This window comes from Falco rusticolus, chromosome 8, assembly GCF_015220075.1.
Source record: "Falco rusticolus isolate bFalRus1 chromosome 8, bFalRus1.pri, whole genome shotgun sequence".
Lineage (NCBI taxonomy): Eukaryota > Metazoa > Chordata > Aves > Falconiformes > Falconidae > Falco > Falco rusticolus.
In genome coordinates this window covers 40,377,412-40,397,737 of record NC_051194.1, presented here as the reverse complement: position 1 = coordinate 40,397,737, position 20,326 = coordinate 40,377,412, and the positions used below count along the sequence as shown (strand labels likewise).

The 20,326-nt window shown below is 40.7% G+C and overlaps 2 protein-coding genes across 2 annotated transcripts in view; one reads left to right on the top strand and one right to left on the bottom strand.

The window, feature by feature from the left end:
• Positions 1-12,355, top strand: part of LY75 (lymphocyte antigen 75) — a 46,441-nt gene extending 34,086 nt beyond the window's left edge. Inside the window, exons 26-35 of the mRNA XM_037397399.1 lie at positions 806-974; positions 2,173-2,334; positions 3,263-3,385; positions 3,798-3,992; positions 4,372-4,592; positions 5,698-5,872; positions 6,379-6,546; positions 7,815-7,937; positions 8,375-8,542; positions 9,561-12,355. Of these exons, the coding sequence (XP_037253296.1) occupies positions 806-974; positions 2,173-2,334; positions 3,263-3,385; positions 3,798-3,992; positions 4,372-4,592; positions 5,698-5,872; positions 6,379-6,546; positions 7,815-7,937; positions 8,375-8,542; positions 9,561-9,742 (1,686 nt within the window). The 3' untranslated portion in view covers positions 9,743-12,355. The remainder of the gene's footprint in view (positions 1-805; positions 975-2,172; positions 2,335-3,262; positions 3,386-3,797; positions 3,993-4,371; positions 4,593-5,697; positions 5,873-6,378; positions 6,547-7,814; positions 7,938-8,374; positions 8,543-9,560) is intronic.
• Positions 12,356-17,948: 5,593 nt separating this feature from the next.
• The window catches only part of LOC119152196 (unconventional myosin-X-like), a 93,687-nt gene continuing 91,309 nt past the window's right edge, over positions 17,949-20,326 (bottom strand). Inside the window, 1 exon segment of the mRNA XM_037397105.1 lies at positions 17,949-20,268. Within this exon segment, the coding sequence (XP_037253002.1) occupies positions 20,155-20,268 (114 nt within the window). The 3' untranslated portion in view covers positions 17,949-20,154.

The window sequence follows — 20,326 nt, the reverse complement described above, 5'->3', positions numbered from 1 at the left end:
GGGAAACCAGACAACTTGTTTTCACTCCTCTTCTGAGTCTTCATCTGTAAGTGAAGATGAAATGATTAATTTTGCTGCATACAACTCAGGCGTGCACCAGCTTTTCACTATTGCAACACTTAATTATTTGGGTAGAATTAAAAAGTCACATGAAAGGAAATTATAATGAAACTGGTCAACAGAACTTGTTACTCCGGTGCTGGAATTATAGACACAAAAGAAAGATACTAAACGATAAGCTAAATTACAAAGCAGCAGGGGGATTTCCTGAAGAAAGCTTTTAAATGTAAGACTCTTAAAAGGTGGTGTGCTTGTTGTATGTGGGGTTTTTTTCTTATGCCTCCTGCATCCTCCAGGGCAGGAATACATCTGATTTAGTAAATCAGTTAAGTATTTAATAGATTACTTTCAACTCAGTGTTGAGTAACTGAGACTGGCCCTTAGTCTCAGATATTACCAGTTTTCCGAGACCAGATAATTATATCCACCACTGATGTGCAGGTGCAAATGATGCAGTTTGAACATCTCATTGGCAGGCCTTCCTCTATAAGCATCGTAGTAAAACATCACCATTGAATAATTTGCCATATGCTTCAGCAAATTCATATGTTTGCAACCGCAAAACAAAATAACAAAGCTTGCTACATTGTGAGCAGCAGATCAGGTTGCGAGGGCAGTGGAACACTTACAGTTCTCACCAGAGACACTGTAAATGTCTAACCAATGTAAATGTATTATCATGTCATTTTCTGTACCTAATATGTTTTACCATGTAAGCTCATCCCTTTTACTTATACAATGCTAGGGTGGAAAGCATTATGGCTGGCTGGATGGGAAACATGTTAGTTTTAGTCGCTGGTCTGATAATGATGAAGAAACAAGCGAAGAATGTGTGTTTCTGGATACTGATGGCTTCTGGAAAACTTCTGACTGTTCGTCTGAAAATCGAGGTGCTATTTGCTACGTATCAGAAAGTATGTATCCTAGCATTATATGTATGTATGTATTATGAAGCATATGTGATAATTCCAGATTGTAACTTCAAAAGTAAAACATTTCCTGAGACAGGCTGATTTGCATGCCATGAAAAGAAGAAAGAAGCTTCAAATAGGGGGCCATGCACCTGTTGGTCTTAATCCATGTTAGTTACTAATGAATTCGTCATGGGTGCAGTGGGCCAGACTGTACCCTTCGTATTGCCAACTGATTCTACCTTTGCACTGTTTCTGTAAGATTGTTGCATACTAATCTCTCCCACTTGCATGTGGAAGAAAATTCATTTACCTCTCTACTATTTAAGTCTTAATATTGGGTGGGACCTCCTGAAATCTCTTCAGACATGGAAGTCAATACAGGGAGGAGGGACGTGACTACAAGGAGAAGAAAGATAGCAGGTAGACACTGAACTGAGGGGTGTAAATTTAAGTCATGCAGTTCACAAAACCCTTCTAAATATATACCAATTATAGCAAGACAGGTTGGGATATAGCAGGATGTCTTTTGGGGAGGATACATATGTAGCACAGCCCTTTTCTGAAAAATAAGAAAGATCTTTCTTAGGAATCATCACAGATTTCTTCCCTATGAGACCATTATAACTTGTTATGGTTTTGGGTTTTTTTTCTGCGAGGGGACACAGTTAAGCCATTATTATACACACTGAGTCACAGCTGACTGTATACTTGGCATTATGACATCCTTAACTGTTTTGTGCTTGCAGTCAAAGCAACTGCAGGAAGAGTCCTTCTCACTCCTCAAGTATTGGATAAAGCCACAGAACTAAGATGTGTTGCCAGCTATGAGATAGCTTACTTGTAATGGTGATTTGCCTTCATATGAGAAGTAGTAGGAGCTTTTAGTTATTGGCCCACACTTAGCACTTTTATTAGGGATTAGGGGTTTTTTTATGTAGGATATAGGTTCTTAAACCTATATAACACAACAATTGTGGAAAGTTAGCATCTGTATTCTTTGATAATGCTTACTGTTGGGTTTTTTGCTTTAAGAAAATTGCCATCACGAGGAAACTGAAAGCAACACTGTATTGCACATCTAGAGGATGGCACTTAATTTGTCTTTTGTATTTTTAAATGGTACCTGAAAGTGGTTTGTGGTGTGTCAGGTATTGTTATTAATAAGTCATGTCCTGAATGCCTTCTTTCCTTTCATTAGAGAAGACTGAAAATGAACAAGTTACCCAAGTTAAGTGCCCACATAAGATTAAAAATACACCCTGGATATCATTTAGAAACAATTGTTACACTTTTATAATAACAAAAAATAGATGGAGAGAACTGAAGCCTCAAGAAGCTCATCATTTATGCAAGAAAATGAGTAAGTACTTTGTCATATTACAGGTATTTATCGACTTGTATCTGATACGAGTTTTAGATTAGAGTCACTCTCTTACAATGACAGCAGAGCGAGTGTTGAGAAAGGTTGTAGCATTTGGAAACGTGTATTAGTGTTGTACTGCCTCGTGCTGTTTGCCCTTGAACTACTCTGATAAGAAAGTGCCAGAGCATGGGTAGGAGAGTTAGAGATGGCTAGGAGCTGTTGAATTCTGAGCTCTCTGAAAAATTGGATGGTTTGGGGTTTTTTTCCTCTTTGTAGGGCACAAATTTTAAATAGTAATTGTTACTGCCTTGGCAACATTCTGGCTTTACCATCACATTTACTTCACGGGGCGGGGTGTGTCCCTGCCTTGCTGTGTGGAACACTTAGGTGAACAAAGTAAACAGGCTGTGAATAGTCCAGTTCAGAAAAGCACATGGGCTTTTCCTGTCCATCCTGAACAAAGTGTAAGCTTAGAACAGCTCCCTTCTTACGTTAACCCATTTCTTATGGCACTTCAGACATGTATCTTTCTAGAAACTTTTATTTTTCATGACTTGATTTCAATTCAGTCTTTTCCTTAATAGTTTCTCTACTAGGCAGTTCAAGAAAACCATGGAAGATTGATATTTTTATGTTCTATGCAGAGAATTTTTAGTACATACAACTTGAAGTGACAGGAGGACCCACAAATATCTCTGGAGCTGATGTCTTTCAGTTATGCATAAAACCAGGGGAAGCACTGTTGATAATACCTTTGAAAATTGTTTTCACGCTGTTAATTCAGTTATTATGTTATAAAGGTCTAGCCTTTACGCGCTCTTCGCCTGTCTGTAATAACTAACAACAATACTGGAAAAACATTTTAATTTATTTTGTAACTGAAAGGTGGATTTGTAAGAAAGCAATTTAAAAATTTTTTCAACAGACCCAGAAGCCTTTGTTCTGAGTGTTCGCGATGAAGAAGAGAATAACTTTGTTACTGAGCAGCTTCATTCATTCAGTGGTCTGGCGATGTGGGTCTGGCTGGGTGTGATTTATGATGACAGCGGTAAGGTTTAAGGTTTTTATTTCTGAATTACTGGATTGGAGACAAAGTTTTCAGCTTTAAGTGCATGTTTCAGTATTTGACTAAAGTCAAACTGATGCAAACCTATAATAATGTTTTATATTTATCCTCTAAAAGAAAATAACTGGATATGTTTTCTGATTGAGTGATAATTGGGTCCACCATGTTCTGTTTAGTCTAGATTTGATTTCCCTGGAAAGCAGGACGTAAAAGGGCCTGGATGAGTAATGCTAACATATTTAGCATTGTATATGGAACTGATTCACAGTAACTTAGAGTATGACTGCATTTTTTCCAAAGTGAATATCTGTTAATGTCATTAATATATTTAAAGTTAAATGGTATTTGTATACATAATGCCAGTGTTTTAATAAATATGCAATGTTTTCCACAGATAAAGTTCTCAAGTGGTATGATGAAACTCATCTGACTTACAATAACTGGAGGCTGGGAAGACCTAACGTAAAGAAGAACAATTTTTTTGCTGGTGTAAATCTTGACGGCTTTTGGGATATTTATAATTATTCTCAAAGTTGGCATGCTCATCACTATAATGTGTACAGTATTCTCGCCTGTAAAATCGAAAGGGGTAAGTAGTAAAGAAGATCTGTGTGTAATATTGGAGTGTTGGATGAGGGCCGTAATTGAAGTCCTAGTTCTGCAGTACCTGCTATAGAAGGCTGTGGTTTTGCTCCCAGCGGAACACTGTGGCACAGCTGTCCCGGGCTTCTGGGGTTATATGGTCAGTCTGTGCATCACTGCTCTAATACTCTGATCAGGAGGAATGTGTCTGTACTCCTCCCATCAACTGCTCACAGTGTTCAAAGCAGCAAAAGATAATTTACTTGATCTAAGTGGCTCGTACTGAACACTTTAGTGCTTGAGTTATATAAATGGATTTTAATGCTTTATGTTCCTAGTAACATGAATGAAGTGCACAGGACTTGTTTTCTTATTTTTTGGAATAGGACCCCAACAGTACAAGCCTCCATTGCCTGAGTCTATTCAACATGGAAACAGAACATACAGGATCCTTCAGAAAAAGTTAACATGGTATGAGGCATTGAGAGAATGCAAACAAAATAGGAGTGATTTAGCAAGCGTACACAGTGAATCACAACACTTATTTCTAGAAGATATTGTCAAGCAGGATGGCTATCCTCTGTGGCTTGGGTTGTCTGTTCACGATGTAAGTATATACTGCTGGTGACATCAATAACAGAGCTAGTAAATAATTTTTCTGCACAGGATATCAAATATTTTCTGATGCTTTTTTCCAGTTTCTCGGAATCTCTGTTCCATGTAGTAAATTACCTACTTTTTCAACGCTGTGTAACATATGTTTAAGTATATGAAATAGTGTATGTAGCCACACTAAGATATTTTTCCAATTCCTTGACATTTTAAAATAATGCAATGGTCCCACATCATTCCTCGTAGCAGAAGGAAGCGCAGTTTGCAACACTACCTTTAGAGGCCCCAGTTTTTAAGGCCCTCTTGTAGGATCAGATTCCATTAGCAGAGAGTCAGACAAGGCTGTATGGGAGCCTGTTCAGTCCAGGTCAGGACTGACTGTCCAAGGCAGTTCAGGAGCTGGTGCTCTAGCAAGTTATGCGTCCCTGCTCCCAGGAGGCAGCTGCAGATCTTTGTCCTCCTCTGCTTAGCCTTGGAGCCAAAATTCTGTAGCCCTGACCCCGATCCCCACAATAGTTGTCAGACCTGGTCACAGTGGTTAAGTGGCAGGAATACCCCTCTGCAGAGTTACGTGATTTATATGCATACCTTTGCTACCTTGGCCTGTCCTTTGCTCTAGATGGTTTCCTCCACTTCCCACAGCTGACTCTTCATTGCCATGGGTTTCTATCTGAAGTAGGCGGTAGCGCTGCAAATCATTCCTGAGCTGCCCAGCTTTACTCAGGCCATCTTTACAGTTGAGCAGTTTGCAACACATATAATAACGTTCATAGCAAGGAAGGCAGACTGCTTAAATAGAAGGATGAAATTAAGTAAAATGTTTCCCACAGAATAAAGGCACGTTGCAAGTTTAAACTTACAAACATGCCACACTCTCTCAGTTCCCACAAACAATCAAGATTTCTATGCTAAGAATTGATTGGAAGATGCGAACTGTATCGAACATCTGTTTAGTGTGAATTTAGAAAACAAAGCCACCTGCACTTTAATTTATCACGCTGCAGGGTGATATTGCTACATGACTTACCAATGACTGACAAGATTTAGACCAGAACCATATGCTTGTGGTTTAAACGTTGTGAGTTTTTTTCTTTAATTAGGGAAGCAAAGCTAATTTTGAATGGTCAGATGGAAGCAACTTTGACTACCATCCCTGGGAATTAGAAAACTCAAATACTACTGAGAACTGTGTTCTGTTGGATACTAAGGGATCTTGGAACCGTACAAAATGTACAAATGTTGCTGAAGGTGCCATTTGCTATAGCCCTCCACATAGTAAGTGTTCTTTTTAATGTTTTGTTAGTTGTCTTACGTATTGTCTTTACATGTTGTATATAGAAGTAGAAATGAAGGCTGAAATACTACACTATTCCATCTTTAAAAAGAGCTGTTGATCAGGAAGGATAAAACACTTTAGGGAGATTAATTCTCCTCATTTCAGTGGTAAAAATCTAAACCAGTCCTGGTTGCTTTTTGATCACCTGTGATATGAATGTCAAACTATATGTATCTTTACTGAATCAAAATCCTTATCAAACACATAAAACAAACTTCAGAAGCCCCTAAAAGGCAAGATAAAATGGTTCCCAAGCCTTTGGGACTTGTTTTATGCTCATTGTCAAATAAATGGATCCATGACACAAGGAAGGAGGAGTGTAAGCTAATCGAATCATGGTTGTTGGTAGCAGTAGTCCTTGTTGATACGGGCTGTCCTGTTACTACAGAGAGACTACGCACAAACTCCTGCAGCAGAAATAACGCCAATCTCTTTGTCTTTGCAGAGAGACAATTACAGTCAAGCCAAGTGAGCAGAGCTCCAGGATGCCCGCGGATCAGTGGTACACTACAATGGATACAGTATAAGGACCATTGTTACGCGTTTGACATGGCATTCTACAACTTTTCAGTATATAATGTGGAAGATGCTAAGAAAGTCTGCCAGAAACTGAGTATGTTTAGACTCTTTTTCACATTACAACTTGTAATTGGTCCACTATTGAAAAAGAAATAAAACCCAACAAGCAAAAAACCTACAGTAGTTATACTTCAGCTTTTGGGCTCTTATGCTGCTTTAGTTTACAAGAAGCACTAGCAAGCTTTATCCTTGAACATCTAATAAAGGCTCTTGATAAAATGCTGCAGTATGCTGAAAGATTGTTTGGCACGTGGATATCTGTACGTAAAATGAATCCTCCACCAACGGCTATCTGCAGAAATTTAAGGCTTACAGTTTAGAGGAAACAATTTTGTTTGCATACAATTAACTTTATTAATAAAGTTAGTGCCATTAGCAGTGCTTTCTGATTATATCCATGCCTCCCTTGCTAACAGGGAGTTTTCTAACCTATCAAATGGTTCAAAGCATGTACTTTATAGATATTAAGGCACATAATATCTAAGAATTTAATGTCAAAGGATTTCCTCCCTGTGATAAGCTATGTGGGGAATTGTATTGCAGAAGACAATGTTAAGCAGTCTCATGTACAGAATTTTTAATCACCTTGGCTTAGAAGCTGGTGACTGTTATAACTTTCTTTTATTGAATTACCTGATCATGTGAAGTCAAACTTGCTATGTAGGATGAAAAAGAGAAGGTACAAGTAGTCCCAGTCCTGGATGCAATTTTCTGCCGAGTCCTACCTGGCCTGGCAGTTGAAAGAGAAAGTGATCTTTCTCTAAGTTAAAGCTTCTGGCTTATTTTTACATATACTTGGAAAGAATGGGGACACACTGAGCCTGTCTCCAGTGTACACTTTCCTTCCTCTTATTCCTTAATTGCTGTAACACTGTATATACAAATGTGAGGCACAGTGAAGTACTGACTGAGATATTAACTTGACTCGGCAAAATGCTGAGCTTTTGTTCAACTATATTTTTTAGAAGGGCTTATTGCTTGCAGAGTGCTAGTGATTCTGAATGTGGCATTATCTTTCAATATCTTCCATGTGGTCCACAGCTGCATTAAGTTTACTTCCATCGTATTTTGTATGACCTGCTTGAATAACCAGTCATCTGAAACAGTCTTGTATAACATGCTGTATTTTAGGGAATGAAAGGTTTATGCCTTTGTTCTGTAGGTCACTTCAAGCTAATTTTACAAGCCCAGATCAGCAAATTTTTCCTGTAGTTATTCTTCCCACAGAAAACTCTATATACAAGCACCATGAAAAAAACATCTCTGAAGTTGCAATTCTGACCAGTTTCCCCTTCCCCTTAGATCCTTCAGCAACCCTTCTGACTATAGTGGATGCTGAAGAAAATGCATTTGTGAGCACACACATAAAGGAAAATGATCTCATCACCAAGAATGTATGGCTTGGCCTGACTCAAAGCTCTAAGGGTAAGTAGCAGCAACCATGTATGAACATGAACGTTTCATGTGGTAAACAAAAATGCATAAATCCTCAAATAAGAACACAGTATTGTAGTGCTGATAGCCTACAGTAACTTTTGTCTGAGGTTGGAATCCCTCATTTGGCATCGTAAAGGCCTTTGGTGTAGCTTAAGTCCCTTCCGGCTGCATGCTTAAGATAATCACAAGTCACTAGAATTCATTTTCCCCAGTATTTTCATTGGTGCCTAATGGTTAAGCTGCAAGTGCATCAAATGCTAATGGTCTGGAGAAAGGTACAGCTAAAAGTGCTTTTAATGTACGGCATAGAGAGTCAGTCCTGTTTCTTTTAGCAACATAAAGAAAAAAAATAGATCATGAATGATGTTGTGTAACATTACAGCATGTTTTGGCGATCTAAACTAAGCAAACTTTTTCCCCAACAGATCAGTCCCTGAACTGGCTTGATGGCTCATCAGTTAATTATGTCAACTGGGAAAATAAAACTGCAGGAGTCAATGAGAAATGCAGTGTTATCCTGTCCACAACTGGCACGTGGTCCAAAGTTGACTGCAGTCGCAGCCAAAGCAGAGTGGTTTGTAAAGCTCCTTTAGGTACAGAAGCATTGATTTTTTTTTTAATTTTTTTTTTAGGGGACACTTAATTTTATAGTGATTATATTCAGGATTTTCTTTTTTTGGTGGGGGAAGTCTGTGTTGAAATACAGAAAGTGCAGTTCACAAAAGCACGTATCAAGTACCTTTGCCTAAGCAGGAGCATTCTGTTGCTGTTTTGCCATAAAATTGTATTCAGGAACAAATTATCTAGGAATTTACTTCTCCTGGCTCCCACTATGCACTCAAAGGGTAAGGGAGAGAACTGAAATCCCACTTAAAAGAGCACAGAGTAGTTGCTACTGCTGCTTACCACAGGGCATCTCTCATGGGTGAGTCTGTGTAGGTGGGAACAGAAAGACTTCTGCTTGTACGAGATGCTGAGTAAGCAGGTAGTGCAGATCATGTTTTCAGTCTTGAGGAGGCTTCTGAAAATGCCGCCCTGCAACTTCAGAAAAAGATTCAGGCCTCACATTACTTCCTCATACTCTGCCCTGTACAGGGAAGAAAGCATTTCCCTGAGCATTAAGCAGGCAAGTTCCTGAGCAGCAGTGGAATCTTTCTGATTTTGTATACATTTTCACTGAAGTAGGAATGCAAGAACAGATTTAACTTGATGCTGCTAAGGTAGACCTCAACAAGATCTTTTCAGTCCAAGGGAAGCATATTTCCCTTCCACTCCCAAGAGAGGCCAGGGTCTCACTAGATGTCTGAAGCACACAAACCTTGAAACAAGTGCAGCATTTGCAAGGTGTTTTTGACCTCCAAAGGTCCCTTCCAACCTAAACTTGATTAGGAAATTAACAATGGAATGATCAAAAATAAGCTCGTAAAAGCTGGTTCATATAGGAACCTACCTTCCTCTGTGATGAAGACTGGTAATATGATGAAGCAATTTGCTTTAACTTCAACTAGAGGAGTGCAATACTAGTGTATAGCTACCTAAGCATCAACCCGTGACAAAATATCCTTACCAAAACTCTTACAGAGTAACGATTTCTGTTTTGTTCTGTTACAGGTTCTAATCATACTGGGGTGGCTGTAGCATTTGCCCTGCTAATTGTCTTAGTCTTCATTGTTGGATTAGTATGGTATCTCTATAAAAAGAAGCGTTTTCACTGGAGTGCCTTCTCTTCAGTACGCTATCAAAGAGGGATGAATGATGATGAAACCGATGTGTTCACAAAAGATAGCTATTGAGAAACTTCCTTCTGCACAATTCAGCATGAACTTCACTGTGTGAAGCCATAAGGAATGAGCTACTTGTTTTATTACTTCTTTTCGGAAAAGTAATAAGGTTATCCATGGGAGCTAAATTTTGTTCTTGTATACAAGTGCAATTTTTATTCAAGCCCTTGTTAGTTCTTTACATTCGGCCTCAGCTATTTAAGGTGCAAGGTTTCTAGAGTTCTGTGATAGTTCTTAATTTACAGTATTTTCTTTTTTTACTGGAAAGAGTTTTTAATGGAATAATTAATGCTAACAGTACTTTATGGAACATCACCTTAACAAATGCACTTAAATTCTATGTGAATTCTGTAACTTTGTACAGTTATCTATTAATGACTTCATGCCGAATGATGCACCGTTTTGATACGCTGTAAGGGTTTTGCTGCTAGCACTGGCTTACCCAGTAGAAGCAACTTTTGTAATAAGCAGTTACAAATTTTGATATAGCAGGGGAGAAGGGAGTTACCAAACAACAAAGTATTAATTCCCATCCAACTAGAATTTTAATTTTCTTGTTATAGTGGAGGAAGATCATATTGTGAATTATCTCTGCCCCACCTTGGGGACACACACACACCCAAAAAAATCATGTTACAGTGGAGAGGGAAGAAAAATCCTTAGAATGTAGAATGTACATTTTGAAAAAAAAAAGTTAGGGGAAATACCTTGCACTAAAGCCATGCCATCTAGGAGTAAATTAAATAAACATAGAATATTTGAAGCCTGAGACTGTGGCAAGCTGGCAGATCACTACTCTTTTCCCCGGAAGGTAGTAGTGGGGCTAACAAAAATACCTATTAAGAGCTAACTGCAAACACAAGATATAATAAAAGCCTTATCCCTATAAAAGCAAAGGCATGAATTTATGTTTTATCCTGCAACATAACTTTAAGTAAATGGTTTAGTTTCTTTCCACAGCTCCTTTCACAAAGTTTTGAAAGCACAAATAGCAGGAATGTTCACAGCAAAAATCAGTATCTGGACCTAAGCAGTAATTAAATAAGATGAAAAGATCTGCACTTGGAGTAGCTCTTAGAGGAAGACGTACCGCATTCTATCTTACATCTTCAGACTACTCTGAAATTAGGCTTGCGCAATTTCATAGTAGATTAAAACACACAAAATACCTGCTCCATTTTATGATCCGTTGCACTGTGACACCCAAGGACAGGAGTGTTGCAGTGACAGTGTTTCTTGTTCTGTAATGAGATCCTCCTGACATTTACTCCCCCTAATACTCTTATTTATGCTAGGATTAAGTGCCAAATGTTACAGGTGAAATACATCATCTGTCCAACAAAAAAATAAAGCTGTATCTGAGGAAAGAGTGAGAAAGAGTGTATGGTAAATAAACTTGTATACATAAATGCTAAAAATACTTGAGTATTTTACATAAAACTTAAACTTGATTTTTGTATGTCATGTGTCACTGTGGCCTTTTCTATGCACTCCAAAGAAAGCAATAAAGGGAAAAAGGGAAGACAGAATTGTATATATTAATTACTCTAATAATTTGATCAATGTTTTTTTAAAAAGTCTTTAGACTTTGTTAATGCACAATACAAAGAGCAGACGCATTTACTTTTAGGAAGGAGGGTATATAAAAGACCAAATCCATTCCCCATGTAATGGCAGTATGATATGGTAAATAGTAGTAATATTTGGTCTGACGAAGAGTACTACTGTTTTCTCTGAACCAATGGTGCAAGGTCGTGATGTTCAGCTGCCTTTTTCCCCCCCTGCGGTTTACTTAATGTTGACAGCACTTTTCTTTGTTCCTGTTTGCACTATTTTGATAAGCAAGCGTTTATCATTTGTATTGAGAAATAGAGAACTTCTTGTAGATGCCACTTTAGAACAGCAGCCTGAAGGGGCACAGCAAAGGAACCATTGTGTTAGTTTGCTGATCAAAGAAGTAAGCACTTCTGTTGTTTATTTGGTACTTTGGGCACAATTGTGAACACTTTACTTCTTGAGGTAACTTGTAGAAAAAGTGGTTATGATGCTAGTTACTATGTAATGAAAATAACCCTCACCCCCCCTTAAACTTACCCTGGTGTGAGAAGTGTGTGAAACATAAAGCCTGGTTCCTGTCATCTTCTGGTCTAGCTTATATGCCTAAGTGCTTTGCCAAATGACTTCTGACTTAATGGACTAAAAAAAAAAAAAAAAAGTTGGTTATTGTCCTTTTCTAACAAGAGCAGTAAGTGGGAAAAATTATTTACAAATTCTCATGTTTTGAGGTTTACTAGTTTTACAGATGTTTATACTTGGAGCATTTTTAGGTGTGAATCTGAAATGGAAAATGGAAATTAGTAGCAAAATCCTAATTCTCCAACACACATGAATATATACTTTATTAAAAATTGTATATTTTATTCTTATGAATGATGTAAATAATTTTTGAAGGCCCTGTTTCTCATGTTTGTTTCATCATACCTGAGTTGTCTAATCACTGGTGATTCTTGTTTGAGTAAGCACAACTGCCTTAGTGCAGGTGAATAACCCACTTCATTTGAAACACAGAAAAAGATTATTTAGCAGTATTGTTATTGAAAGAATAAAGTTGAATAAACCACTAAACTGCTTACACTGGTTTTATTTCCATGGAAGCAGTTATCAGAGCTAAGGTACAGCTCATTAATCATTGGGTAAAAAAAGCACATAGCACAGGGGCTGCAATCACAATTAAAGCGGGTAAGCAAGTGTTACTGTGATAAAACCTTAGAGATGATAAAAATCTTTGATGTATTTAAGAAGAATGCTAGTAACTTTCTTTTTGCAGTTGAAAACATATGGTTATACATGGCTTTTATCCAGCTGCTTCTGGACTTGCACAGAAAGGGAACTCTGCTGTGCCTTTTTTTTTAATTGAGGTGTAATTCATTAGCACCTTATGGCCCAAATTAACTCTAAGGCAGTTTATAAGGGCTCCCAGTGTAACTCCTCATAAAATACAGGCAAGGTTAAATTACTCACAGCCATATAACAGTTGCCATTAAGGCATGAGATGTATTGATTTTAAGTGTCATCTGAATTCCAGACTTGCAAAATCTGTGACTGCTGGCCAAGGGGCAGTGTTATTTTTAGCTACAGTAATGGCTTGCTGGGAGAAACATCCTATTGAGCAAGATGACAGACGAGGTCATCAGCTTCAAAAACATTAATCTTAAAACAAGACGATATGCAGGGAAATAGAAGAACAGAAGTGAAGGGCTTTTCCCAGGTCCCTGAGCAGTGGAGTTAGGAAGGCATTCTAAAGCTCCTTCATCCCAGAGCACAGGCTCTGCTGGACTGTTGTAGCTCTAGACAAAAACTGGCCGACTTTGGGGAAATGCATAAAGGCTTTCACACACTTTGAACTGGACATGTGACACTTGTCAGTCATTGGCCTCCCTCCTGTTAGGGCAGAGCCCACTCCTGCAGGAATGGCCTCCTCCCACAGCATGTGGAGCAGTATGTGTTTTGGTTCCTCTTCTCAAACTTTGCCCTCTCCAAAAAGTGTTATGGAAAGGTTAATCCACATCTGCCACTAGAACAGCCAGTGTTTATTCTAACACTATTTCTGCATCAGTAACTTAATTGACATAGAAATGAACCACGAGCACTTATGCACAGGCAGTGTTTGGGCCTGATGGATTTGTTGTATTTCTTACCATTTTTTCCTTTAAACCAAATGCACCATCTGCTCACTGCTCTGGACATGTGTTGTGCATCTAAACATTTTTGAAAGGAGGAAGTAAATTGCATGGCCTGTCAATGGTATTTTTTTGGTGTGGCTACAAATAAACCAAATATTACAATTTGTGTTGCTAGAAGTCAGAATTACAACTTGGGCACATTATGCATCTGCTCTTGCTGCGTGTGTGGAGCACAGTGGGACAGGCAGCCCAGGTTCATAAGCGTTAGTCAAATTTGTTCTGTTGTCAAGCAGCACATAAAGTTCTTACTGGCCAAATTGAACAGACTTTGCACAGTTTTAAAGTGAGAATTATGAGCAATATTAAAGAACTAAGCTTAGGAAAAACAGGGGATTAGCTACTGGAGAGAAAAATTCAATTGTCACTCTAATGGACATTTCCCATTTAGTTCTGAAGAGTTTAAGATGAGAGATGACAACACACTAGATAAAGGTAATTTTCTGTTGATAGCAAATTAACTTGCAAATGGTGCATAACATAAATGCTGTTATTCCTTGGTTTTATTCCTTTATGGTATTTTCAGATTGAAAAACTCCTGTGCACTCTGTCACAGTATCTGCTGGTAAGTAAGACTTTCAACAGATCTGAGGGGGTAGGAGAGGATACCAGATGAGGTTTTTATTGTGATTGCACAATAATGCAACACAAACCATAAGTCCTTCTGGATTTCTATTTGCTAATGCAAATGGGACTATAACTACAAACAGAACAACAGTTCTTTGTTAGCTTTGCTCCTTTTCAGCATAAATAGAATAACTCACTCCAAGGTGGCTTTTAAGAAAATGGAATTTCAGCAATACAAAGTAATTATTGCAAATTGTGCTTTCTTCATCATGCTGCCCTCTTAGGTGTGCATTTTTTGTTCAAACAAGTAAGAACAAAGTTCTTTTCCTGCATGCTGTGTCTCAGGATGCTGTGGCTAGGAAGAGTACTACTGCTGCTTTCTATAAAACTCTTCAAATGTCATGTGTTATAGTTCCTCTTTAACAGATTATATAGAGCAGATAATTATACAAAAACGTGGTGCTTGTACTTTGTAAAAGCTAGCGAGCCTTGTAGGCATATTCAAATTAAACTTACAAAGTAGTTGGTTGAAATTATTTCACAAATGCTCCTTGTTGAATGTCATCCCCATTAGCAACCAAAATACTTTCTGTTTCATTGAAGTGTCTTTACTTTCGTAAAGATGATCTGGGTAGTGTCAAATGAGAGTGTGAATTACACATGTACAGGGATAATAGGAGGGCACATTTACCCAGGGTTTGGGTGGTGAGCTACTTTGAGGAAAAAGTCTGAGTTCCTGAAATTTCCATCTTGTATTGTCCCCTGCAGCCACCATTCTGCTTTGTACCTGTTCTGTCTCATACCAGCCTTGCAGCACTGATGACTGAGCCACCAAGAGATGAGCACACCACCAAAGAGCCAGCCAGGCAGCCTTACAGCAGCGCAAGGGACTGGGAAGGGAGACCACAGAGCGCAGCTTCCTGAAGAGGCGCAGCCAGGAGCCCAAAATGCACGGGATGAGCAGTGCCAACAGTCCCACAACACCAGCACAGGGTGCTGGGGAAGGGCCAGGACAGCCAGTGTGGGCAGCTGGAGTGTCCTGTGACACCAGGATAGGGTACCACATCCTGGCAGGGGTGGGCCTCTTCCCCTTTTCTGCAAGGGGCAAACCCACAGCAGCTGGGGGAGAGCAGCTCTCTCAACCCCAGCCCAAGGAGGTGTTTGCTGGGGGCAGGAGGCAACACTCCCCTCCCAGCTCCAGGGGACTGCCCCTCCCCTCAAGCAGGGCTTCTACCAGGCAGCCCCAGCACCTCCATACCCCACACCAGCCTCACCTTGCAGGACCAGCTCTGCTTCTGCACATGGAATCACAGGTCATCCTCCGCATGGCTGTGCTGCACGACGATGGCTTACTGAGACACAGGTATCCCAGGGGAGCCGGGGTGAGAAGGCTCCTGCTTTAAATCCTGCTGTGCCCAGGGGCACGCCCTGACAAGGCACAACCAGCAACAGCTGAGTTGCTCTCACTTAGCCTCATGTTGCAACAGGAGAAAGCAGCGAGGCAGGTAAGCTGCTCCTGTGGCCGTGTGTGCTTTGTTGGGGGACTTGCAAAAACTGTGCCTAATGCCTAACCCATTACAGAGCTGGTTCGGTTCATACTGATGGGCTGCGATATTTCATTGATGGTCATTCAGGAAGGATTTATTGGCATTTGCTTTTATGGGAAGGACACATTTGTGCTGGCACTCCTGAGCCGTCGCAGCATGCTGAGGAAGGCCTGAGGTGCTGCTGTGCTGAGGGCAGTGTCTGAGGGCTGCAGGAGGACACAGACATGTCCCTGAGTGCAGCATTAGCAGGTGACGGAGCCAGGCTCCCTGCCAGCTGGCCACATGCTTTAGACGGTGGGGTGGCCCAAGCCGTGGGGCAGCAGGACGTAGCACATGCCTGGCAAGAACCAGGAATCACCCGGCATCGTGCATTTGCTCTTGGTGGCATCCAATCCTAACCAGTGGTGCAGAGCCCAGGTCTGCTGGGAGAGGGGGTGTTCCCTGCGGGTGTGGGAGGCTGAGGACGTGCAGCTGTGCTCTGAGAGCGGCGCTGAGCAGGCAGGCAGAGCAGGTGGGTTGTACTGGCAATCGCGTTCTCGGCAGTTGCCTCGGTGTTGGCAATGGCATGGGGCCGCAGCGTGTATCCAGCTGCAGCGTTAGGGATTTCTGGTGTAAAACATGGACAAGAGCTTTGCAAATCTGCAATCCATAGAGCCAGGAGCTTGTATTTTACAGTGGGGGTTGGAATTCATGTGTGAGGGATTTGCTTAACTGCCCAGGGAGGGGTGCATGTTGGTTTGAAGTCAATGCATGGAGTAATGGTACCACGTACAGCCCACACAGGGAAAAGCTGTGTGGTCGTAAGTAAGCTGTAAGTAAGGAAGGTGTAAATAAGCAGTTGAAGTTTACAGTCAAACTGGTTTAATAATTATATGTTAGATAACTAGATAGTTGTGATATGTGCTGTGATTTTGTGTATAAATCATTTTATGGTGTAGGTACCAATTATAAATTGTACCCTGTTCCAAAGCCGAACTCTAACACCTGTCGGTATAAAACTGTTTCACATAAAGTAAACATCAGAACACGCAAACTTAATTAACTTTTAGAGAAATACTGGGGTGGAGGCTGGAAGGGACTGCACATCACGCTGACAGGGTGATACAACAGAAGTGGAAAGGGAGCGCGGGAACACGGTGAGGCGGCCATCGCCTTGGGGGCTGGTTATTCACTGCAACCAGTCAGAGATGAATTTGTGCATGTTGTCAGTTGCGCTGGACCTGCAGCAGTGCATTTGCTGTCGTGATAGAGATATGTTAAAGGAAGCAAGTGGAGACTGAAATTGAAGAGTCTCAAGCAAGTGAGACTCACTGGCTAGTTCCTGCTTTAATCCACGGTGACCAGGGCTCCTTCTGTGTTTGCCACCAGGAAAAAATTCAGCTTGGGTTAGCGGCAGCCCAGCGGGCCACGTGTAGGGGAGATGCCACGTGGTACCCTGCAGTGACCGAGCAGTGCCCAGGAGACGTGTGCAGGCCAAGCAGCCTGCGGCTGGCTTTGACAGCCTCCTCCACCCTAGCAAGCTTGTGTGCGACTTCGGGCTTCCTAGGCAGAAAGGACGCAGAGACAGCATGTCGTTGCAAGTGTACAGAACGGAATGTAACAGCTGAGGAAAGAAAAGCAACTGCTGAAGTAAGCAGAGGCAGTTTCTGGCTGAAAGACCTGGAAGGGCTATGCAAGGTGGTAAGGGTGGAGAAACTGAAACTCTGTGAACAGTTGGGGAGGAAATGACACAGACCAATCTCCAGGGGCCCAAGGCTCTCAGAGCATCTGACCAGGGGACATACGAGAGCATATTAATGGTGATGATGCATCACTGCTTGGCCTCCATACCTGTGCAGGAACCAAGGGAACTTTTGCAGGCAGCAGAGAGCCTGTGTGTTACTGACAGCACAGCTGCCCCCAGACCAGATTTATCACTTCAGTGACATGCTCTTAAGTGAACCCCATACCCAGGTCATGCGGCTGGCAGCTTATTTGAGCTAGAAGTGATTTTCTGCATAGTGACTCTGGAGGTGCCAAAGAGAAGGGATGGAGCTAATCCTGCAGATCTCCTTTGGAGATGATTCATTCCTTGTTCTGCTTTCATCATAGTAACTCTCTCAGAACCAGCCCCTTGAACCTGCACGGGACATCTCCCACTGACCAAAGGTGTGACTCAGCCCCAGAGCGAGCAGAAGCTGAAAACAAACCTTCCCAATGCAACAGCAAACTATTTTTTGTAATTCGCCACAAAGGCAAAACTTGCTTCTGAGAGAAAAGCTGTTGTCTCCTCACGCCATTGATTCACTTAAACATTCTGAGTGTTAGATCTCCGACTAAACATCTTAACATGAGCACACAGTGTCTGTGAGTCGATACAGCCTGTGCAATCCAATAATTTATTAAACTTTCATCTTGTAAAGCCAGTTACAAATTAAAAAAGACAGCAGAAGGAATTCTGTAATAGAAATGAGCAACATTACAACAAACAGTAATGGGAGTTACATTTCCAAGTGGGTTCAAGCTGCCTGCAGCAACCCAAGAGCCAGAACACAGAGCTCGTGCAGAGTTAGGACAGGGATAATCAAGGCTACTCTGATACATAAAGAGATCTAGTCAGTGTATGGACCGATACAAAGTGTTGCTTCTCAGGTTGCCTCTGCATTCCTGTTCTCGCTTGCTTGTGACCTGCTCATCTTTTTATTCTTAGCGACAAGGGGATGCTTGTAGGATCCTTCAGTAAATCTATTTAAGGCAAAACTCCAGTTGAACGTACGATGCACAGTAGTGGCTATCCTCTTAGGCTGGTTTTGTGGCAAGTGGACAGTGTTTGCACATGCTGCAGTGCAGTGGAAATGAGAGAAAAGCACGGATTATGTACAGTGTCTTTTCTTGGACTGTCAACCTCAAAACTGGTGTTCTGTGACACAGTATTAGTGACACGGCACAACTTAAAGCTGCATTGGAACAGAACCTGTTGCATACTGACTCCTAGTTTTCTTTTCTATGAAATGTCTATTTCATAGCTAACAGGCCTTAACTGCTGCTTCTTGAGAAATGGAGACATCCAATTTTAAACATGGAGCAAGGCCCACACTACATACAGCTCTTCAGTTTCATTAAGACACTGAATGGGTCTTTGCATTCTGGGATCCCAAGACTAGATAAGGGTCATAGAAAATGGCTAGCCACCAGGTTTCTGAATTGCTAATGCAACCAATTTATGATACGACTGATACTGAATATGAAACAATGAATATGAAACAATGAAATCAAGTTGAATTGAAGTCAAGAGACTGAAGATGACTGTTATCTTTCACCAAGAAGAAAAAAAAAATCTGCTTCTTCAAATCGCAAGTAGCTAGAAAAACCTCCAAGAAGCAGTAGTTTTGGCAAAACAGCATTGTTTTCAAGTTTTGCTGATGACTAGAGAGCTAGAGGTGATAGGAAGGAGATTTGGGGATTCAGTGATGGGAGCAATTCCAATTATAGAGTTTGGAGGAGGATGAAGAGTTTGGCATCTGCTTACAATAGTATCAAGGAAGTGAAATCCTTGCCTATAACAATTTATGTAGGCACCTAGTCACTCAGTAAGAAACAGTTCACTTAAAACTAAAGTTCAGGGATCCATCATCCTAAAATCCCATATAGAGAAAGAAGGAACTTAACACAGGCAGGCTGCTCACTGTAAAAAAACCCTGACCTCCATCTAAAACCTGGAGTTTATGAAGAGCAGCTCTTCTGGAAATGCAACTACATCAATCTCATCTCCTGGGCTGTATAGAGGAAAGGCAGTCATTAATTTTTAGGCAACAGGTGCTCCTTGGAATGTACCCAGAATGGCACCTGATGATCTACTTCAGTGGTGCTAGTCCCAGAGATTTTCTCCTATGTAGGAACATACAGAATTCTAACTTAAAGTGCTGTTTTTTACAGTCATGTACCTGTGTACTTCTATGGGAAGGTAAAGAATCACCTTGGGTGTTTTTATTTGTTTGTTTAATGCTCTCTCATGTAGGGTTTGACCTCTTAGTTGGACCACTTGGCCTCAATTATACAAAGGCATTTTCTTTTAAGACCAGATCAGATCATTAGTATATTCTGAAGAACCCCCGCAGTGGCTTATATTTTTAGAGTTGCTTGCAAAATAAATAAAGTACCAAATATTCTTTTAGCAGACCATGCTGCGATCCCAGATGTCTGCATGTTGGAAATTCATAAGGAAGCTTAAGTCTGTCTCCTGCAGTGCAGAAATGATTGTTGTGAATTTTTCTGCCAGTATGACAGGTAATGGTGAAAGCAGCAGAGAGGACACGCAGAAGGAGGATGCTTCTGACTTCTTTAAGGTACATTGTTCATCAAACAAGCAAGGGGAAAACAAGTTTTGCGTCATTAATATTTAACAACACTTGTTACTGTTTAATGTCTTTGGGCCGAGGTGCAAATCCTATGGTACTGTAGATGTCACTTCAGTTTTTACAGTAGTCAGTCAAGTGGAGTTCTTAAAAAACATCTTTGCTACACTTGTGCTGGCAAGTTGCAAATACCAATCATTAAACAACTGCCTCTCTCTCGTGGCAGTTCATTTGTATCACCTAGTCCAGATGCTAGCATGACTGTCCACACTGGTGGCTGATTTGACACTGCAGCGTTTCTTCACAATCATGTTGATGTATGCTTTCATGATCTTTATTATCTCGCCCACCTAGAGAGAGAACACAATAACAGAGGATAAGCACATTAAAAACCTAATGTCATTCAGG